Consider the following 22,587-nt stretch of genomic DNA (forward strand, 5'->3'; position numbering starts at 1 on the left):
TAAGATCTTAGCAGTACCGCTGAAACCTTTTAACTGGTAATTCTTTAAATTAAAAAAAAAAATTATGGCCACATCGAGACTCAAATTTTGTGATAGATGCTCATATTATCATGTCAACATCTTAAATATTTTGCGAATTTCAACTCATAGTGTCGTCATGCCGTATTACTTATCCACACTTGAACAAAGCATGTGCAGTATTTCTACTTTGGTTGTCATGTTATTTTGTTGAGGACATAAAGAGCGTTACTGAGCTTTCCGTCTACTCCCATCAAAACTCTATTTTCACTGCCTCATACAAGACATTATATCCAATTTATGTCTCTTCATGGCAAATCATACGTGACACACTACCAAACTAATTGATGGGATCGTTAAGAGGATAGTCTTTGAGAGGCCAAGGAGGGAGGAACGTCTGGTCTTTAACACCACCAAACTTTAATTTAAAGTTTGCTGACTCATTTAGAATTTTAGATACACTACTTAAATGTTTGGCATCTACGGCACGGGTATTGTACTGCAATGAATATTTCACAGTGCACATGTGACTGTGGGGAGTCTCTTGGAAAACACCAGAAATGAGAAGGGTATTCTTCAACCATGCACTTGCGCGTTGTCCATTGGCAGGATCTAGGATACACTCGGTATAATGAAAACTTGAATGTTATAGTATTTGAGTACTGAATACATATTCTAGCCAACTCGAATCATAAATTTAGGATTGTATTACACTAAGTGATCAGATGTTTATGGCATGATTGAATCACCTGAATAATTACACTCAGTGTACAAGTTTTGTGTATTAATAATATATTCTTTGTTTTCTTTTACTATAAATTACCCACAACACAAATTAGTAAGCTTCACCTAACTAGGTTAATAATGGTCTATGTGATCTAAAAACACTAACCACGTACATGCAAAAACAAAACCCTCAAGAAATCAAGTGCAGTAGATTGTGTTGATTTGCTCTCAGCTGCAAATCCTGCCATGATTGGATTGTGTTTTCAACAGAGAATCACATAATAGAACAGTCCAAAAACAAGCATATGATCCATTGATTTTGACGAAAACCTGTCCCTTCATGAAACTATCACTTTCTATTAAACATGTATTAATTAGATAATATAATTTTTTTAACAAAATAGTCTTAAAGGAATCTTGAAGACCTTCCTCTCCCATACTTTATTCCTTTAATTTATACATTAATCCCTTGTCTTTGTAATGTCCTTCCAGTAATATTTTTAATATTTCCTTAAGGGAAGCCCTCTTGAAGCTAGGGAACAAAACAACGCGTGGAGGTTGGTTGTAATAATTAAATAAAATCACATTTAACTTTTTCATTAACACCATCAATCAACAAAATATATATTCATCAAATTAATCAAGAAGATGTAGTTGGCAGCTGATCACTTCTTTGTGAGTTCATTGTATGTTCTAATCATTTTGAAGCATATAATTAGCGTGTTTTTCGAATTTATTGCTTAATCATTTTCAAGCATAAACCAATCCGAAAAATAAAAAATTAAAAAAAAGTAATTAAAAAATGTACTAGGATATATAGGTTTGTGTATGATATATATATATATATATATATATATATATATGAATTCACATGGGAGGCAGTATGGGCATGATACATTCCGCTAATGATAAGTGTTGAAATGGGGTGAATGTTTTATGGAACATGCTCATATTCCCATGTGCTGCTAACGTGCTTTTGTTAATTCAAAACGGCGCTTGGGTCTCTATCAAGAATTGGACCATGAAATGTCACTGTACATAATAACCAATTCCAATTTGATTTCTTAAGTTCACAACACATACATTAATTGTCTGAAAATGCCCCCATATCCTGCTCTCATGTACCAAACCTAAGGGCAATGAATCCAATGTAAGAGAGTCATGCATGCCAACAACGTAGACAGAGAAAAAAACAGTGTGTTTTGTACATTTTTCAGACACAGTTCGTTCCATTCTCCAAACAGCAAACTGACAGTTTCGGCTAACAATATACTGAAATAGTTGAACTTAGTTTGGTAGCTAGTTTTACATATCCCAATTTATCAAGGCAAATAATTCATATCTATGGTGGTAGTTTTTTTTTTTTTTTTTTTTTTTTTTCGATTAGGTGACACCTGCATGGTATAACCTTTTGCAATTGTGATTTATAACAAAATGTATACTTTTACAAATGTTATTTACGAAGAATCTAAACAAAATGTAACAGAACAGTTTGTGGTGAAATGATTAACCAATAACATATAATAACAAAGTAACAACTAAATTTATTTAAATCTATCAAAAAATTATATATGTATACTTAATTTATTCCCTTTTGTTTCATTTTCCTTTAAAAATCGTGGTTGTTACCACCTGTTGGTTCCCATTCTAGAAAGAACGTATACTCCTAATTAATTAATTTTATTTTTTATTTTTTATTTATGTCAACTATTCTAAATTTTACTTCCTATTCTCTTCAGAATTTAAATATTCAAGATTAGGAATAATAATAAAATGAAGTTGGACAATAAGCTCCAAACTTGGCAACGGCCAATGCACATGTCTGTCGCTTGCAGCAGCACTTTTCCTTTGAAGATAGAATAGAGTAGAATAGAATCAGTTGGTTTTCATTGCTAGTTTAGAGAGACCAACAACTTTCTAGTTGGTATGTTCATTTAAAACAAAACCCTAGACAATTTTTAATTGTTCCATCTTTTTGACTTAATTTGAGTAATGGGTCCCAATCACCGAAATTTAAGCTATGACTACATTAATTAAACTCTTTTGTAAAACATGTTAAGGATGATTTAAAAAAAAAAAAAAAACCCCCTAATTAGGTTAGATTCTGGTCAATTAAGTTCATCAAAAGCCAGTTCCATACTTGTTAAGTGATGATAATGCTTGCGAGAAAGAAAGCATAGAAAGGATGCCACTCTGTTATAAGAGTTTTGACCTCTTCCTCAAAATTATGAAATTAAAACACACACACATATAATTGGAATTTTGAAAATCATTTCCTTGTTAACATCACGTAAGAGTAAATTGAGTAATTACATATGTGATTATAAGTGTTACAGTCAAGGCACGTGGCTCCGTCCTCTTACTAGTTGGATTTATATCTTAGGTGAACGTAGTCTATGGACCCCTACAAGCTTGCCCCGAGATGTTAGTGGGAACGTCGAGATACTATGCGAACGTTGTCCTCGAGCCATGCAGTAGCACCCGGGCTTGACTTGCATGAATCTCGAGCAAGGGTGAAAACTGCTGGGGCAAGTGCTAAGGTGCGCCATCGTGAGATACATCCTTCCCATTTATTCACCCTTGCTAGGGCAATTGTTAGAGTGTGCGGGCACAGACCCAATGTGGGACCAGTTGGGGGCAGATGCCCCCAACTGGATTTTTTATATTTTCATTTTATATCTTAATTTTTTAGAATTTATGAAAATGTCCCCACTAAAATTACAATTTGCCCTAATTGATATATATATATTTTTTTTGCATTTTATACTTTAAACTTTTAATAATTTATGAAAATTCCCCCCACTAAAATTACAATTTAGATCCACTATTTTATTTATTTATTTATTTTTTTGCATTTTATACTTTATATTTTTTAAAATTTATGAAAAAATCTAATTAAAATTATAAAAATGGACTCACTATATAAGTTTGCCCCCACAAATTAAAAGCCCATCCCCCTCACAAAATTTTTTGGGTCCATCACTGATGGTGTGCCATGTGGAATCGTGGGATACATCCCCTAGGCATGGTATAAGAGTAATTGCACCAGATAAATTGTTATAAATCTACTGCATATTATATATGATTAATGATTATTAAACCAAAGCCAACACATAAAATATATGTATATGTGTGCATTTATCACTACATTAACATGATAGGACTATACGAGGTATATTTACTTATGAGAAATTATACAGCTTTGTACTTTTTCCTTTTCCAATATATATTTCCAAAAACATATTACTCCCATGTACTCATAAATTGAAAGAGTAGAGAGATTTATAAGAATAAATATTTAAGTATGTTCCGTGTATCGTATACCTGATTAATCAGAATCGTTCTTGGTGTATATGTATGCGCAAATACTATGCATGTACATTCTAATTAGCCTAATGTATGGTGTGTCATGCTCTCGGAATACCTACAAACTTATAGTTAATTACGCAAAAGCAGGAGTACTCCTCATAAACTCACCTGACACCCTCGCACCAAAAAAGCACCGCGCAGCTGGTTTCTTCCGAGCCGCCATTGTCTTCCCACCAAGCTGGGCCCACACACATGAGCCGTTAAGCGTAACCGCACTTCTCCCAATTTACAATTCCACCCTTCTCCCACCCCTTTATAAACGAACCTTCCTTCAGCTTTCTCAGCCCCCGATAAACCCCATTCCCTTTCTCTCTCCTGCTCTCTGTTTCTTTCTCTATCTCTCCCAACTCTCTCTGTGATGGCCAAAGGAGGAAGCAAACTGACCAAATTGAAGTCAGTGTTAAAGAAATGGAACTCGTTCGGCAGACACGGCCGAGTCAATGGCAGTTCAATCGCCGCCGCCAATAACTCTTCCGACGACGACATTTCCCGGGACCTCCACCCCGTGTACGTCGGAAAGTCGCGCCGCCGCTACCTGATCAGCTCCGACGTCATCGACCACCCCCTCTTCAGAGAGCTCGTGGAGAAGTCCGGCGACTCCGAGTCCATCACCGTCGGCTGCGAGGTGGTACTGTTCGAGCACTTGCTGTGGATGCTCGAAAATGCTGATCCTCAGCCCGAGTCGTTGGAAGAACTCGTCGAGTTCTACGCTTGCTGAAAGAAGCTAGCTAATTTACTGTTATTACTACGCTGTAACTGAAAAAGTAACTGCTTGGAGGGTGGTTATTTTGTTACTCAATTCATGATATGGTATATAGTTGTAAATTCGATCTCTAAGGTTGATGCTGATGATTAGCGGTGTTGAAAAATAAAAAATTATTGAAAAGGGAAAAATAAAAAAGATAGAGAGAAAGAGAGTTAAGTGATGAGTTTGATTGAACGGTGAGGATTGAGCTATTTTACATCGGCTAATCTTGTACGGCCTGATGAGGATTATGATCGGTAATGTATTGTTGTTGTTCATTCTTTTATATATATATAAAAAATGTTCATTCCCATTATTCATAAATGTTTTTAATATCCAGCATTACTTATGTTCTTTTCGATCTTCTTCATGTTTGTTTTTTTTCTGAAATAAAATGTGATTTTCAATCAAGACTATCTCATTCAAATTTATAAAAAAATCACACTTAATTGAATAATATATAAGATATGTTGGTACATATGTATAGATTTATGTGAGGGTGCTATATATATGTGTGTGTGTGTGTATTATAGTACAACCTAGTATTTGTACTAATGTATTATTCTGTAGGCCAGTACATGTTTTATCGTGCCATTCCATCCACAGAATACCTGTGTAAGGGGTCTCGATCATAAGAATATTGAAATAGAAGATACAAGTGATAAAAGAATGTCATCAACAATGGACTTCAAGTCCATTCTCATAAATTTTGTTTTTTGTTATTTATTGAAAAAACTTACTTCTATTTTTTTTATAAAATTTTATATTTTATTTTTTATAAAATTGTTCAAGTAAATATTGTTTCAACTGTGAAAATGTAAAGAAGAGGTGAACAAAAAAGTGAGCAGGTGTGAAATAATAAAATATGGTATTTCACGACTTAAATGTTGTATAAATTCAACGTAATATTAGCATTATTAATTTTCTACTCGACATAATGTCTCTACAATGTATACTCAAAATTACCTCTTCTCGTACGTGGACTTGACCAAAATTAAGATTTGGCAGAACCATATACTGATAACAGAGACTACAGAGTGTATCACCCCTGCTCAAAACAAATGGGCATATATATATATATAAATGTATACTCCTCTTGCACTATGTAGCTGACTACGTATTGCAAATCTTTTTGGAAATTAAGTTACAATAGAGAAGGATATTTTTTATTCTCAAAATGTTAAAATTGAATATAGGCTCATGAAGTGACTAATTTTAAAATTATCCTTCACTAAAATCTTATCCTAACATAGTAACGTGTCAAATACTGAATACTCTGAAAATCTATGACAATGACCGACACGAAATGCATATATCATAAACAAAACTTTCTCTCTTATGATATGTGCATTTCGTGCGTCATGAAACTGATTTATGATGCATTCAGTAATCCATTTGTCTTCAAATGAAGATAAAATCTTAATATGAAAATTTTACTGTTATTAAAATGAAAACAGTATACAGATGCAACTTCAATGATTGATGATGATATCATAATATATTTCTCCCAAATCAATATTTAAAATTGTTTTCCATCATGTAATTGAACACAGTTAGGTTGCTGTCTATGAACATCATGATTGTCCAATTGAATACAAAACATTTAGTAAAACCATACATGCTTCATTATCTGTTTTAGACGCCATTTGTTGAATTATTATTTCTTGGTGGAAATACTTGATTTGGCTTGCTACTTATATTTTAACAACAAACTTTTCACTACCTCCAAAGCCATAATAAAATAATATTACAGTTAATTATATACAACGGTAAAAAAAATATATATTTTATTTTCACCAAACATCATTAGGATTTTTGTTTTTAAAAACTCCGAGTTAGGTTCAAATCTAGTTGACTTGAGAACTTAGCTGTGGCTCATCCCAAATCTGCCCCACTGCCAGCAAAATTCGTAATTGTCGCTCAAATTGGGTACTACTTTTCATTGTAAAAAAAAATAAAAAATTTGTAGCTGCAAACAATTTTCATATAGTAAGACAGCAAGTCAAAACAACTTTGTAGGAGGCACCATACTCTTTCAATTAAAATTGATTATTAAGATTCTTTATTATATATATATATATATATATATATATATAAAATAGTATTGTTGAAGTAAAGTAAAGAAAAGTGTATAGTTTACCATACAAATGATTGGGTTGTTAGAGATGCTTTGTTGAGATATACCACACACGCTCTGTTGGTTGCTTTTTAATGGTTGGATATGAAACCTTTTGTATTACACTTTTTATAAAGATTATACTAATTTAATGCATAGTGGAAGCCACAAATTTTGGGTCACTTCACGCAATTTAGCACCTGATTACCTGTAACGCGTTTCCAAGCTGCCAATACCAACCATAAAGTTATGCATTCCACACCAGACGGATCCCCCCGTTACCCAATCCCGTTTCAAATCAGATTTTCATATACAGTCGAGTCATTACAAACTTGTCAGTAAGAGAAGTTTTATTATTTAAAAATTTAAAAGTCAATTTAGTTTGTTACTTAAAAAACTTTTCAAAAATTTAAAAAATATAAAACTGTTTTCAGATAGTTCTCAAAAGCCGACTATTTTTTTTCTTTTTTAAGTTTTTATAAAAATAATTTTTAAAAATTGTCAACAAATTAAATTTTTTTATTTTTTAGTTCTTAAAAAAACTGAACTAAGCCAACCTAAGTACATCACCATCGTGAAATGTTTTCAGAAATATTTGATACGAACGAATAAAAAAAAAAGTGAAAAAGTATTCATGTTCAAAAAAAAAAATCATAAAAAAAGGTCAGGGCATTTTGAGTTTTAAAAAAATAGAAAAAAGAAAGGCAACACATAAAACAAGTTTGAGGATCATTTCTAAAAGCTACTAGATCTTAATAAGTTTCTTGAAAGTACAGAATAGTTTTTTGGAAAAAATACTATCTAGAGAATATTTTTCGCATTGTCAGACTCTAAAAGTTCACGATCTTAGTCATATGAGTATGACTTTTCACGAGAGCCAGCCTTGATTGAATGGAAAAATTGATTCATTGAAAAATGTTCTCTTCGTATGTACAAATAATACCGCGCAGATTTGATCAGTGTATAATAATTAGGGATGCAGACAGAGGGGTTGGAGCTGGATTTGAATAGGGTCGAATATGAATTATGACTCATATTCAATTTGCTTGTATCGGTTTAAATATGAGTTGCGTGAAAATGAATCAGATCAATCTGTCATGACCCACCAAACCATTTTAAGAAGAAAAAAAATATTATTATTTTGAATAATCTCATTATTATTATATAAATATTAATTAACATAAACAAAAATATCAAAACCAAGAACTTTGAGAGAGAGAACAAAATGTAGAGAGAGAAAGCTTTCTTTATTTCTTTTTATTTTTTCTATACATCTCGGATACACACCAATACACACACATGTATATATATATCCATAAGCCAAACTTACAAAATAAGCTAAGGAAACAACCTGCTTGTATGTATTCAATGTGTTCACACCTACAACATTATATATATACAATGAATCTATACACATAATTCAAACATATCAAATTCTCTCAATAGTGGGCCACACTACTAATTATATTTCTTCCAAATTTTCATAAATAGTGAACCCCACGCCCCACACACACACACACACACACACACATATATATATATATATCAATTATTATAATTTTTTATTTTAGATAGATAAAAGCTTGTAAAAATATGTATGAATGATTGTAAATTCTTTATTTTATTTTGAAAATTCTTTAAATTAATATTATTTTATTTTGTGACTAAACATGCATGAAGGTAAGATATTATATATATTATATGAAATCATCTGTTAAGTTTTTTATAGAATAAATAATTAAATGAATAAATCAGGTCGTTTTGCTTTGAAATACATATGTAAACATAGATTTCTTTCGAGTCATGTATTACATGCACGAGGAGTCCATGATGCAGAGAGAATTTTAGGAAGAGATAGTGGAATAGAGAATTTCAAAAAGAAAGAAATAAATTTGAGTCAAATAGAAGTTGAGAAACTGGGTTTCTTATATAATGGGTGATATATGGATTAAAATGGATAAATATGAGTTACTCATTTTGGCTCATATTTTAAAATAATTCACCAATATTAATTTTAAAACGGATAAATATGAATGAATTGATGGGTCAAAGACCCATTTTGTCACCCCTAATAATAATAAGAGCCTGTTGTACATTTGTACTCCGCTGCCTGCTATATTCCTTTTCATGCTGCTTCTTGTGTTTGATGATGCCTTTGTCTGTTTTTTTTCGGTTTTTTTCTTGAGTTGATGGCTTTGATTTTCTTTTATCATAGAGAATAACCAGATTTTTTTTTGATTAAGTCCTAGAGAATAACCCTTGTAAACTTATACTCCAATTGGTTCCTTTTAATTAAGTCTCAACTTACCTACCAAGCAGATAACAATAATAAAAAATATTACAGCAAACGAGAATGTATATTGGATTTAATTGAAGTTTTTAAAAAACTTAAAAAGAGTAACTAAGGTGAGGTACGTTGTTTGGTGCGAAATGCAAGTATCGATATAGACAAAATATGCATAAGAAGACGACCCGTGTTTTGAGGCTTTTATGACGGAAAATAACCCAATCATGTTCGCTTTATATCAATTTTCATTATCTATATATATATATATGGTTACTCTGTATCGCAACTGTATATACTTATGGGGTTTATGTCATGTTGCAAGGGTAGTGCTACTAACAAGTGGAAGTCAGTTAGATGGCCAGAGAGACCAGCCCACGTGGTAGTGGGCCGTGAAATCCCAATGTACCTTTTCAGGGCCCATCTCACGAGTAATGTTGCTCCTTTCATTTTTGTCTGCAAATTCATGAATACCAACTTTGAATTTTCATGTCATTCCAATGTGTGAGTGTGAGAGAGAGAAAAAAATAGAGAGAGAAGCAAGAGAGAGAGAGATGGGGGACAACCAAGTCCGTGTGCAGCTGTCTTTAGTATTCAGACATCTAAATTGTATCTTCGTTTCAAGTCCCATGGTTTTAGTGAATCAAATAAATTTAGATATCAATGTGCATACAAAATGTATGTATTAATTAAATTTAAATGAGAATAAATTTCGAATTCTGGTCATATATGAAGAATTTTGCACATTATATTTGGATGAGTTTTTCGATAAAATAAAATAAACCATTTAACAAGGACAAAATTGATATTTGAAAAATAGTTGAATATGAAAAAGAAAAAGAAAAGACTAGCAAATTCGGCCCACAGTATATTTGGGAGAGCAGGTGTGGGCCAATAGACAGATATGACAGTCTAGTACCAACAGGACAGGTTGAGATGCGAAGGCCCACCAATTTAAGAGTTTATCTCCGAATATGCAGTAGCCCGTAAAGTTGTCTAAATAAAATAAGCAACCTATTAGTAGTTGCAACTGACTTTTATCTTCTTCAATGCTTTGTGACCTCCCGTACTCTCAGAATCATTCCAGTGAACACACACACACACAAGTGGATGAGCATTTTGGTTGAGTAAGTCATCGCCATAATAATACTCTTTTTATCTTATATTAAGTGTCTTCGTTGATAATTATAATTTATGTATAAATTATATATATGTGTGTATGTGTGTATGACAACATTGACAGGGTGTTAGAGACCTAAGAGCAATTGCAGTGAGCTCTTCAAAGCCCATTTTCCGTGAGCAAAAGGACCTTTGGGCGTGCAACGGCCTAGTAAAAAATGGAGGAGCCCAGTTTTGCTTGCGGGTCAGCTCGCGGTATTCAGCGAGCCAGCCCGCGATCATCGAAATTTTTTTTTTTTATTTTTTATTGCAAAATGACACCGTTTTTTGTTACCTTTTTTATTTTTTCTTCCAACGGTTGTGCACAGTGACTGAATAGTGCCTTAAGGCACTGTATGGCAAATTTTTTTTTTTAAAAAAACCTAAAAATATGTTATTTAGGGCTCTTTTTTTAAAAAAAATAAAATAAAATAAACTTCATTAAATAAAAAATATATTGTTTAGGCATTGTTTGTCTAAAAAAAATTAAAAAACCTTTTTTTCTTTTTTTTTTTTGTTAAATTTTGGTTTTTTTTAAAAAAAATTTACTTTAAATTTTAAATGTGTACCACAAATAATGTATTTGGTGGTTAAGGCACTGTTTAAGGCTATAATTTTATTTTTAAAAAAATTCAATTTTTTTTAACTTTAGTCCAAAAAAAAAAAATTAATTAAAAATTTTAAAATCTCTATAAATACCCCAACTCTTACCATTACTCATCACATCTAACACATCTCTATTATTTACCATTCAACTTATTTCTTCTTTTATTTTCTCAATCTTAACTATTATTTTCAAAGTCATTTCGATTCCATGGATCCTTGACATCTATTTTATTACAACACCCAATTCAACCCATCAAACGATGAGTTTTTGCCATTTCCCAAAGACAATATCAATTATTATGGAGGAGATTCTCAATTTCCTTCTTATCAATCATCCCAACCTTCTTATCAACCATATCAAATTTCTCATCATGATTGTGGTACTAGTGTTCCACAATCAAGTAACTCAAAACCCTGGCCAAAACAACTGGTTATCCGACCTAATAATTGGACCAAGGCTGAAGATAAGGCTTTATGTTGGGCATGGATGTCCATTACCTCTGAATCGATTACGGAGGCAGACCAAAGTAAGAAGAAGTTATGTGAGCGAATTCTAGAACAATATAAACAACATATTGGTGTTCCAACTGAGAGAAATGATGGAGGTTTGATAAATCGTTGGTCGGTGATCCAACAAAAAATTAGCAAATTTTTCGAGTGCATGACTACCATGGAAATGAATCGTCCCAGCGGCTTCAACAGTGATGATATGGTGAGTTATTTATTATTTAAATATAACTCGTAAATATTTTAAATAGTCGGCTTTTAATTTTTTGTTGATTTTTTCGTGTAGATGATAGCATATAAAGACCTATTTCGTAGCCAAACAGGTGGTGAATTTAAGTTAGAAAGTTGCTGAGTGATCTTGAAGTACAACAATAAATGGCATTCACATTATGCCGAACCAGTAGGAAAAGGAAAAAAGAAAAAACAGTCGAAGAAGAGGAGTGGATTTGACTTTGACATTAATGAGTCTGTTAGGCACTCATTACTATCTACTCTGTCAAGTCATGCAGCCACGACAGATGGAGTTTCAACTGAAAAATTACCACACATCGGGGAAAAAGATTCACCCGGTGTGGAAGAATATCAACTACAAAGACCAGCAGTAAGAAAAGCGGCGAAACAACGTCGAGCAAAAATTAATTCAGCGAATGAATTGCAAACTTCATTCGTTTTGAAATTTAATAAAATCACCAGCCGTTTTGAGAGTCATCAGGAAAAAATGCAGGATGCCCAAGTGGCACGAGGGTAAGAAAAATGGAGAAAGAGAAGACGAGACAATTAGAGATTCTAGAGAAACAAAGACTTGAAGAGAAGGAGATCATGTTAATAGATCCAAATTCGGTACCAACAGAAGCGAGGAAAGCTTGGATTATTGAATGACAAATTGAGATATTGGAATCTTTGAATTCACGGTCCACCCCAAAGTTCTCCATAGGATTTTGTAATCCTTGGTCTATTATTTTCTTATTCCAATTTAGGATATTGTATTGTTTAAGTTATTTTTAATTGTTTTGTTTAATTTGTTTTTTTTTTTTCTTTTTTTTTTTTTAATCTATAATGGATAATGTATTGTTTCAAGTTATAATATCAATCGTAATTTTTTTTAATAATTTGCAAAAATATTGTTTGATTAAAAAATATTGCCGTTGAGAAAATATAGTAGTTGCAAGTATAACCGTTAGGAAATTTTTTTAAAAAAATAATAATTTTATATATATATAGTTTTTTAGAGCGAAAATTCTGAGAGTCTGATGGAGTACATAATTCTGGAAAGTGAAAATTACTAACGTGATTCTTGAAACAGCTGATGTGATATTTTTAGAGAGTCAAAATTTAAAGTTGATGCAAATGGCCTAAGCAAAATTAAGGCGTGTTATTAAATTCGGAAATGCCCTTTCACCATACTATTCCAAATAAAAGGCCAAACAGTCAATTGATGAAAAATTCCGCATTTCGGACTTTATTTGTCAAGTCAATCTTCCTTTGTAATTGAAATTCAAGGATCTATGAACCAACTCATACTTGAGTGGTTAGTGGTTACTTATAAAATAATTGAAAAAAAAAAAAAAAACAAAAAAACTCATACTTTGAGTTTCAAGACAGTCACACTAGTAGTTACGATTTACCAGACTCGGAAAGAACAAAACAAAAGACATGACATGTGATGTCTCAACCTAGACTCTCTCTCTCTCTCACACACACACACGCACAAATACACAGAGTAAGTAAAAACTTATTACTCCTCCAAAACAACGGTGGCTGAAAAATGAAGTCAAAGTTGAGAATTAAGGGTCAAAGGAAAAAAGAGTGGAACATGTGGATTGGCGGAGAGGAGCTTTAGGCACAGTGTGAAGCCAAAGAAACATGTGGTGCAACCATATATGTGTCTGGATTCATACAGCATACATATATATATATATCTGGTCGGGGGCATCATATATATATATATATATATATATATATATATCCTCACTAATTTATATATATACCACTAAATCTGAATTTGCCTTTGATGTGCACGTTCATTCATTGATTGACATAGACATAAAGTGACATTGATCAATCAAGCAATTGCTGTTCAATGAACTAATACATGTACAGTATCACTTTAGACCTAAATTAAAGTAACAATATTCTCCAAATCTTTGTCCCACAAATATCAACTTCACCACGTGGTTAGGAGTCTTAGGAAACAAAGATAAGGATTGGCATGATCTATATATTTCAATAAAATTAAGGAAATAAGGGTTGATAATTAGGTTGATAAACGAGGAAGAGATATCTAATATATATCTAATTCACTTAATATAGTATGGCATATAATTATTTTTGGTTCATGTGAAGGACTTGGCTCTTTGTGGACTATGGTTTTGTAGTTTTTAGGCATGAAATGATTTTTATAATGTTGATAACAAAATGATTTATCGATCTCTAATCACACAGATGCACATGCATATTTGGTTGTATAGTAGAAGTTGTGATTACATTATTAACGTCACTGATAAAAGTTCATTTTAACAAATTAGTTGAAATTAAAAACAATCACTTTCTAGAAAATAATACTAATGATAGATTTATTCATGCCAATAAGGAATTTTTTTATATATATTTTTTCACTTAGATGTCATTTCTCCTTCACGTTCAATTGAAAAAATGACATCTCACTGTGAGTGTGGGAGAGAGAGTATAAAATGGTTAAGAGCGAAGAAATTAAGGAAGGTCAAAAGGAAACGAACGGAAGGACCGGCTTTATTGATGGGGATAATTAATATGCTGCTATGACGCCTACATAATTGTAAATGGAACTCCCACCTTTAATTTTCAAATGTCTAATTTTATAATTGATTTAAGTCAACAAATTTTATTTTATTATTTTTTAAAATCAATGCTATATTTATTTTAATATCACATATATATTTAAATATATTTGCCTTTTCAAATTATCAAATCTGTCGATAGTACTGAAATTTAGAAAGTCAATATTTCAAATCTTGATAAAAAAGGAAAAAAAAAAAAAAAAATGCCTTGCTACTTGTCACAACAAATACAGTATAAATTAATTTTCAAGACTTTTTATGATGCTAAACCGAAACAATATACGTCCTTAAAAGCCTTGGATTGATGGGCCAACCTGACAGACTGAAAAATTGAAATTGTGAAACGAATAAATTGAAGTAGAGAAATTTTTATTTGTGGGCCTAAATAAAAATGAAAATAAATTGGGTAAATTATGTTGACCTCCCTTGAGGTTCAGTCAAGTTACACTGACCTCTCCTCTTGTTTGACAAATTACACTAACCTTCTTTTAAGTTTAAATTTTCATAACAGAAACTATCCCTCCATTAATGACAGTAGTTTGCCCGGGGAACCCTTTTCTCCCTTGAGGTTCAGTCAAGTTACACTGATCTCCTGACAAATTACATTAATCTTCCTTTAAGTTTAAATTTTCATAACAGAAACTATCCCTCCATTACCTGACGTTAAAGGTCAATGCCCAGTCAATATTAGTAATTGCTGATGTAAGTTTAAAGTTACTAAAGTACCCTTTTAGTTATTATGAAAATAAATTTGACCTTACAAGTAAAATTACTTAAAAACCCTCCATGGTTGCCATTACATTGGAGCCTTTTGGGCTCTCTGCAATATACTAGAATCCATGAGAGCCACTTGTACAAGCTCTCTCACTCAACCTTTCAAAAAGAAAAACCTCTCTCCGCTGAGTAATTTTCATTGGATAATTCTTGTACTCCACTCTACATAATAACAATTGCCTTTTTTTTTTTTTTTTTTTTTCTTCTCTCTTTTAAACTCACTATAGAGTTACTTCATTCTTCATGTATTCCTTATTATGTAGAGTGGAATATAAGAATCATCCAATATCAACGCCATAGGAAAATAAATTTTCTAAGTGTCTTGGTTTTGGACTTCGTTTGTAACCAAATGCAATTAGATTAATTATAAATGGAAGGTGGAGAGGATTTACTACAACCAAATCTCCAATTATAAATAATCCAATTGATTATTTGGCGTGTTTGAGTTTCAACACCAAATATGGATTTCTGCCATACCCATTTGTTCTCTCTTTTATCCTATTTGGATTGCCTTCCTATACCCTCATTGTTGTCACCAATCAAACCCAAATATATATACACCAAATCAAATAAATATATCCTCTCTCTCTCTCTCCTCTCAAATTGTTTCTCATCAAACAAATATATATATATATATATTTATATATATATATATATATCTCTTTTCAAATTGTTTCGCTTTGACATATGGATAATTTTATCTTTTCAATGTTCATCCTTTCATAAATAAAATACAATAAATATAATGAGGACATATATGTAATTTCACTTAAATAGTAAACACCATTCACTTGACAACTATAACAAGGGAGGTTGGTGTAATTTGACGAACAAAAAGAAAAATCGATATATATTGATGAAATCTCAGAGAAGGTCACTGTAATTTTTTCAGATAAATTTAAGTAGAGATGAGTTTGGTATTTGGATTTGATGGTTTGTAGGGAAAGTCTCTTGGTTAACGCCACATCACCTCTGGAAATGCAAGATTAATGTTGCAAATTATTAAAATAGACTGTATATATTTCTGACAGGTAAATCATACATATTTTGTCCACTTGCAATTGAGTCTTGATAATGATGATTTAATATGGTTTAGGAAATTACATGTGATTGATGTAACAGTCATTGTGGACCATAAATTAATATGATTCACCATCGTTATTTAAAACTCTAAACTGTAGCTGTTCTCGTCAGCATAATTCGTTTAGAACAGAATCATGTTTGTAAACTTGGAAACACGCCCACGTTGAGAGATAGAGAGAGATCTGCAGCAACAGACAATTTAAAACTTTTTTTTCTTTGGAAGTTATATAATTTAAAACTTTCCCACAAGAAATTGAATAGTAAAGTTAATCACCGCCTATCTTATCATTGATGTATTTAAAAGGAATTTTAACTTAAAAAAAAAAAAGTATTTAAAAGGAATAAAAAAAACCTACACTCTCAAACAACCGAAAAAAAAAAAAAAAAAAACCTATTCAATGAACTACATCCCTTTCCTTTAATTTCCAACAAAAAAAGAAGTGAACTTTATTCACGCTAATATGTTTAATCTGTTAAGTGAACTTTCCTTTAATTTCCAACAAAAAAAAGAAGTGAATATTTTATCTTTTCTTTATATTTTATTTTATGTACACCCTTCTAGTAATGCATTGCACTAGTGGTTTACGCCTTTTTAGGGTTTGCTTGGTTGGAAGGACGTATCACTCTCTCTTGACTAATTTTTTTAAATCTTGATGACCACACTCTGACTATTTTCCGTTGAAAAATGCAGTGCTATTTTAAGGTCGATAGGAAATACAGACAAATACTTTCTCGGCCATCTATAATGTGATTTTATTTTATTTTTTTATTTAGCAAATTAGAGGGAAGGGAGACTCGAATATGAGCACATCTTTTATGAAAAAAAGGACGTTCTGCTAACTAAACTATACAGTAATACCCTCTATGATGTGATCTATAGTATAATTAGAACTTTTGAAATGAACATGACTTTATTTATTAAACATATAGTATGAACAAAAAGATTCATAATATTATAATTGTACTGCTATGATTATTAATTAAACGAGTGGTAGAATTAATTTAACAGATTAAACATATTAATATGTTTATGACAAAAATAAGATTAAGGTGAATCCAATTATCTAAATAGTAACTCACGTGAGATTTTCATCTCATACTGCTCCTCCCTTAACGTGCATAATGAGAATAACGCCTGGATTCAAAAAAGATGAAAATATTATGATTATGAACTGAGCAAGGATAGTGTTTTTACAAGAAATCTCTAGCCTACCTTCCCGCAAGGGATCTTTTCTTAACATCAAGCGTGTTGGTAATTTTGCTACCTCTAATTATGGGTGCTTTATCGAGTCTACTAAGAAAAGAAAGACTTGATATTGTTTGATTACTCAATTCAGTACTTAATTCTAAATGTCTCCGACGTTTATCTCACATTCGAAAGATGGTTGGAGTAACACCAATTGGATATAAAATGAGAAAAAAAATTTGTTAAGATGATTTAGACATGTGTTTTGAAAACATTTAAGCACGTTGATTAGGAAAAATGACATAGTTCACATCAGTGTTATTAAAGGCTCAAGGCGCACCAAAATGCTAAAAATATACATATCTCATTATCAAATATAAAAAAAATAAATCCATCAACTATACAGGCATCCAGCAACCATAAAACAGAGCACAAATTTGTTTTCTTGAAAGACAAAACATAATTTTTTTTTTTTTTTTTTAAAGGCATTATAGAGCTTAAAAAGAAATAAATTTGTTAACAAAAACAAAAAAGCAATTGCAAGAAAAGAAAAGGAAAAATAAAAAATAAAATAATAAACGCAAAGACAGAAGAAGTAGATGAAGAGTGAGAAGTATACGAGAAGAGATAGAAAGTGTTAAAGAAGAAAAGGAGAAAAAAGAGAGTCAAAAAAAAAAAAAAAAAAAAAAGAAAAAGAAAAAAAGAAAGAACTAACTGACTTCGTCGTTTGTCTCTGCAACTAGGGCTTTGTTGTTCGTCTCACAGTCTCACTCTTTCTCTGTTCGGTTGACACTTTGACTCTTAAGCTTTCTTATTTGTTTATTCTTTTGAACAAAGTTGTTCATCTTGTATACTTAGGCTTTCTTATTTGTTTATTAATTTATCAAAAGTAACTTTTTCGGCTTTTAAGAAATAGAATAGTCATTTTTAAAAAAAATTAGTGAGGCACGCTTGACAAACAGGACGAAGCGTAACCGAGGCTCACGCCTAATAAGCATCAATGCTCTTGGGATGATAACAAGTGCCTCGAGCCTAGACGCACCTTTAACAACACTGGCTCACATTGAGAATAATACTAGACGAGGAAGACCAAAGTGTTAATATCGGAAGAGTTAGTAAGAAAAGATAGGATAATTACATAAATTGACCGATGCTATTCCCTTAAATAGAACATAATGAAAATATAGACTTCATGCAGCCGTCCCCAAATCATTAAGAAAAGGTGGTTCTCATATCTCACACTATCAATCTGAAGCATAGTTATCCGTGGCTTTAAGACTGCAAACAACCACCAAGAATTGGGTAGTGAGTGACACTATCAATCTAGTTTTTATGATGTCCAGTTTTCAACTCTACAACACAAAGTTCAGAGTGCAGATAATAACGACTGATGAGCTCAGTCACACATGATTTCATGTGAATGCATTTACAGAACCACTAATGCGCATTCAATCTTTAGTCAGAACCACAAATGAATTACAAATTACTGTTGGACAATAAGAATCAATGTGTTTCAAGTTCGACCAAACATCAATTGTTGGCCACCCCCAAACAACATGACAAGGAAAGGTGAGCCACTAATTACTTCTCCAACATTTGGCATCATTAAATTTCTAACTAAAGCTCTATAAAAAGAAAGAAATTCACCAAATAAAAAAATAAAAAACCTCTGCATTACAAGGAGACCTTGCTTTACACCAGAAGATTAGCCCTACCATTTGGGATCCAGAATATTCACTTACTGAATAATCACTTACTCTTCAATGGTTAATGATGACCCAGCTGCAAAATCACCAAGAACTTCAAGTTAATGAAGTGAAGTAATTTGGAGGATATTAATCCCGTGGATCATCATTTGATCAAATGGTGTTGTAGAGAAGAAATTTACAGCGTGTGGAAAATCAATTTTGAAAAGGGATTACTAAAATAGTTCTAGAGATAGCTAGATTGATATCCTTGCAAGAGATTTTATTCGAACATTTTCTATTGGCATATAATTTTCAAGTACTTGAGTTGAGTATTTTCAATTGTTACAGAATTTTAAGAATGCACTATGTCCTAAGTTTAATTAGGAAGTTGTTCACACCACTAGAAATAAATTATGTAGGAATTAAGTCTGTATCTAGTTCATCTCTCCTAGCAACCTCAATTAACGAAACGCCGCATACGGAAAAAAGAAAAAACTTACTTGTGTGGTCTTCAGGATGATCTTTGTGATGGTTCTCCATGCACTTAAGGAGGTATTTGAAGGTCTCAATCTCGCATGGGATTGTGAGCGCACCACTGTGATCAAACCCAAACTCCTCCTCAACCTTTTCCAGTAACACTTTGAACACAGGGTGGGTAAGATAGCTAGTGGGAATAATAAACCTCCGAAGCTCCGGCCCAACATATACTGCCAAGTAACCTCTGGGAACACCATGGGGTGGTTCAGGGCTCTGGCAATTATCCTCGTCCGAGTCACAATATCCATTTGGGCCTATCAATCGCCTGCTAATTGCTGGTGAAATGCCCCCGTGATTTTGGTCAGAGTGGAGGTTGCTTGCCTTGGGAGAAAGTGTGGCAGATTGCCACTTATGGAGAATTTCCTTCAACTTAACAATCTGTCGGATTCCAGTCACCTTGCTTCCCCCGTGGTCATCCATTCTCCTATGCTTACCACAATAGTGATGAGAATTCAAATGTTGTATTCAAAGTGCTCTTCACAGTGCTCGATTCCAGATGAACAAGTCTCATCGATCAGATCTTCCTCCACTACATTTAAATATATGAACATGATTTTTTTCAATTCAGTTACAAAAACAAGAGCTCATATACAATTTAAAACTCAGCTATTGTTTTTGCTATTCTACACTATCCAATCAATAGTTTGCACAATAGGACTTCACACCATCTTGCATCAGATACTTTTTCCAACTATTATCCCTCTAATCGGAAAAATTAGATGCATTTATGAAATATATATATATATATATATCAGTCAATTTTTATAACATCCAAGCAATAGAGTCCACAATAAACCTCAACAACATCAAATAATTAAAATGCTTGTGATACTCCTTTAACTAGCTTTCCCTCTGGCGCAGGGAAAAATTAAATGTACAAAAAAGCCTTACTGCTCTTAGTTGTGGAGGGACGGTTCTGGGAAAATAAAAGGCAACCATCCAATTATGACCTCAAAAATATCAAGGCATGAGTATTTGATATCATTAATTAATACTAAAAATGTCAAAGACAACACATCAGAGTTGGAGAGGTAGACAATTTATAGTTATATGTATGATTGTCAACATATTGAATGAATGATGCTTTGGTCTAGTAGTAGAAGTTGAAATTCCAATTTTGACAATTAAATACAGTTTACAGGTGCAAAATTTTCAGAAATTAAACCTAATTAATTGTGTAGGCCCCTGATTTTAAACATTACAGGTGCAGTTCTTTTAAAGCTATTCTAATTATTAAAGATTTCATTTCGAAGTAATTACCGTACAATACTGAATGGGGAAATATATATATATATATATATATATCTTTTTGGAAATTAGAATAGTATTAATTAAAGTTTTGTGAGCAAATTTTCTAAGAAATTAGAATATTATCAATTAAAGTTTTGTGAGCAAATTTTCTAAGAACCCCAGATTTCCAGATTCAAAGCCACATACACATAACCATTGATATATATATATATATATATATATATATATAATTCAAATGATTCCTCAATGTCATAACGAAACTCCATTATTCCCCCCTCTAGATCCAGTTAGTTTTTTTTAAGCCAATAAAAAGATTCTACCATCAAATGAAACAACTAAGCCATTGATCAAACTATGTTCATCATGAGATGATCTAACAAAACTAGTTAAAAAAAACATATAGAAAATAAAGAAACAAATGCCACAAAAGAGTAGTGTCAATTGAAATCATAAAAAGAAAAAAAACATAACAAAGAAAATAAAAATGAAACATAAATTTGAGGATCCAATCAGTACCATGCAAGAAAAGGAAAATCATAACCACATAAATCAGAGGATTCAAATCATCAAACAGAACAAATCAAGAAAGTAAAAAATATATATAAATATATATATATTTATATTGCATATATAAATTTATATACCTGAATGGGGTGGGTGAGATGAGATGAAGGAGGAGGCTTTTCAGCTGCCAACGAGAAGAAGAGAAAAGGCCATGGGAGGAGGGGAAGTGGATTTGCAGAGAGCGAAGTGGTGGATCGACACACACAAACACACACACACAATCAATTTTCCATGCAGAGAATTCCTTAGTCTCTCCATTTTCCAATTATACCCCTCATTGTTTTTCGCAATGAATTTCTCTCTCTCCTTCGCTCCACCAACGTTTTCGGACCAGCCGTTATTTTCGTTTTTCCCAAACAAACCGTATGATATCAACAACACAACATAAATGATGTTACGCTCTCAAAACTATCAATTTCTCCCTCTTTTTTGTCTTTTTCTTGAAATGATCAAAATATCAACCTAACCATGGCCGTTCATAACTTCACAATTTCATGGTTTTTCTTATGCATATATATTAATACAGAATGCTTATAAGTCTAAAAAAGGGAAAATAAAAAATATTATGAGTAAGATTGACAACAAAAAAAGAAAAAAAGTAGGGTTTGATGATTTGCGCAAGATAGCATAGCACATGTCGACATGTGATGGTATCATAATGCACCATATTACCGGATGAACTTTTAACCTTACAAAAGTACAAAGATCCCTTAAAAAATATTGTTTGCTAATAGTTTAATGATAAATTTATGAAGAGTTTTAATTTGCATAAGCTATGATCATGTTAGCGGTTTATGCTAAAATAAAAGAAGGCCTAGCTTAGCCGGTGTGTAGCTCCTTTTTGGTATTAGCCGTAAGCATTTTATTTTATTTTTAATCAAATCAAATGAAACAAAACAATGAAGCTGCATATCGTGTTCTTGTCTCCTTGATTAATAAATGATGCTGAGGCGCCACGCAATTTCGCCGGCATCATTAACAATTATTATATCTTTTCTAAGCGAGAGCACTTTATCACACAATAACACGTAGTGGTCTTCACATGTCACCCTGAAATTTGAGCGCATAAACACTCCAAAAACAAAAAAACAAAAAAAAAGGGGTAAAATTCTAAGAGGGGTATTCCAAAAGAAGTACTAGCAATGTTCAATCTGTAAAA

General features: G+C 32.1%; 2 protein-coding genes across 3 annotated transcripts; one reads left to right on the forward strand and one right to left on the reverse strand.

Moving 5' to 3' along the window:
• Positions 1-4,402: 4,402 nt before the first annotated feature.
• Positions 4,403-5,174, forward strand: LOC132279809 (auxin-responsive protein SAUR76). The gene has a single exon (XM_059781850.1). It carries the CDS (start codon positions 4,472-4,474, stop codon positions 4,829-4,831), a length of 360 nt encoding a protein of 119 aa, XP_059637833.1. The 5' UTR covers positions 4,403-4,471; the 3' UTR covers positions 4,832-5,174.
• A 13,686-nt stretch (positions 5,175-18,860) lies between these two features.
• Positions 18,861-22,037, reverse strand: LOC132279811 (protein SMALL AUXIN UP-REGULATED RNA 51). Of its 2 annotated transcripts, XM_059781853.1 has the most exons (3): positions 21,509-22,037; positions 19,577-20,142; positions 18,861-19,170 (listed from the first exon to the last, which is right to left on the reverse strand). In XM_059781853.1, the coding sequence occupies exons 2-3, from the start codon at positions 20,031-20,033 to the stop codon at positions 19,142-19,144; spliced, it is 486 nt and encodes a 161-aa protein (XP_059637836.1). In that variant the 5' UTR covers positions 20,034-20,142; positions 21,509-22,037; the 3' UTR covers positions 18,861-19,141. The 2 variants fall into 2 exon arrangements, with proteins under 2 accessions (XP_059637836.1, XP_059637835.1); XM_059781852.1 differs by lacking the exon at positions 21,509-22,037 and having other exon boundaries at positions 19,577-20,324.
• Positions 22,038-22,587: the final 550 nt, after the last annotated feature.

The sequence above is a fragment of the Cornus florida genome, unplaced genomic scaffold (assembly GCF_030987335.1).
Source record: "Cornus florida cultivar Cherokee Brave unplaced genomic scaffold, ASM3098733v1 CherokeeBrave_3.0.0_Hap2_Chr10, whole genome shotgun sequence".
NCBI classification, from domain to species: Eukaryota; Viridiplantae; Streptophyta; class Magnoliopsida; order Cornales; family Cornaceae; genus Cornus; species Cornus florida.

Excerpts from the sequence above, each read along its gene's own strand:
- LOC132279809 (XM_059781850.1), top strand. The coding sequence starts at position 4,472 with ATGGCCAAAGGAGGAAGCAAACTGACCAAATTGAAGTCAGTGTTAAAG.
- LOC132279811 (XM_059781853.1), bottom strand. The coding sequence starts at position 20,033 with ATGGATGACCACGGGGGAAGCAAGGTGACTGGAATCCGACAGATTGTT. Across the intron at positions 19,171-19,576 it reads TCATCCTGAAGACCACACAA|CTGGGTCATCATTAACCATT; the intron begins GTAAGTTTTTTC and ends GTGATTTTGCAG.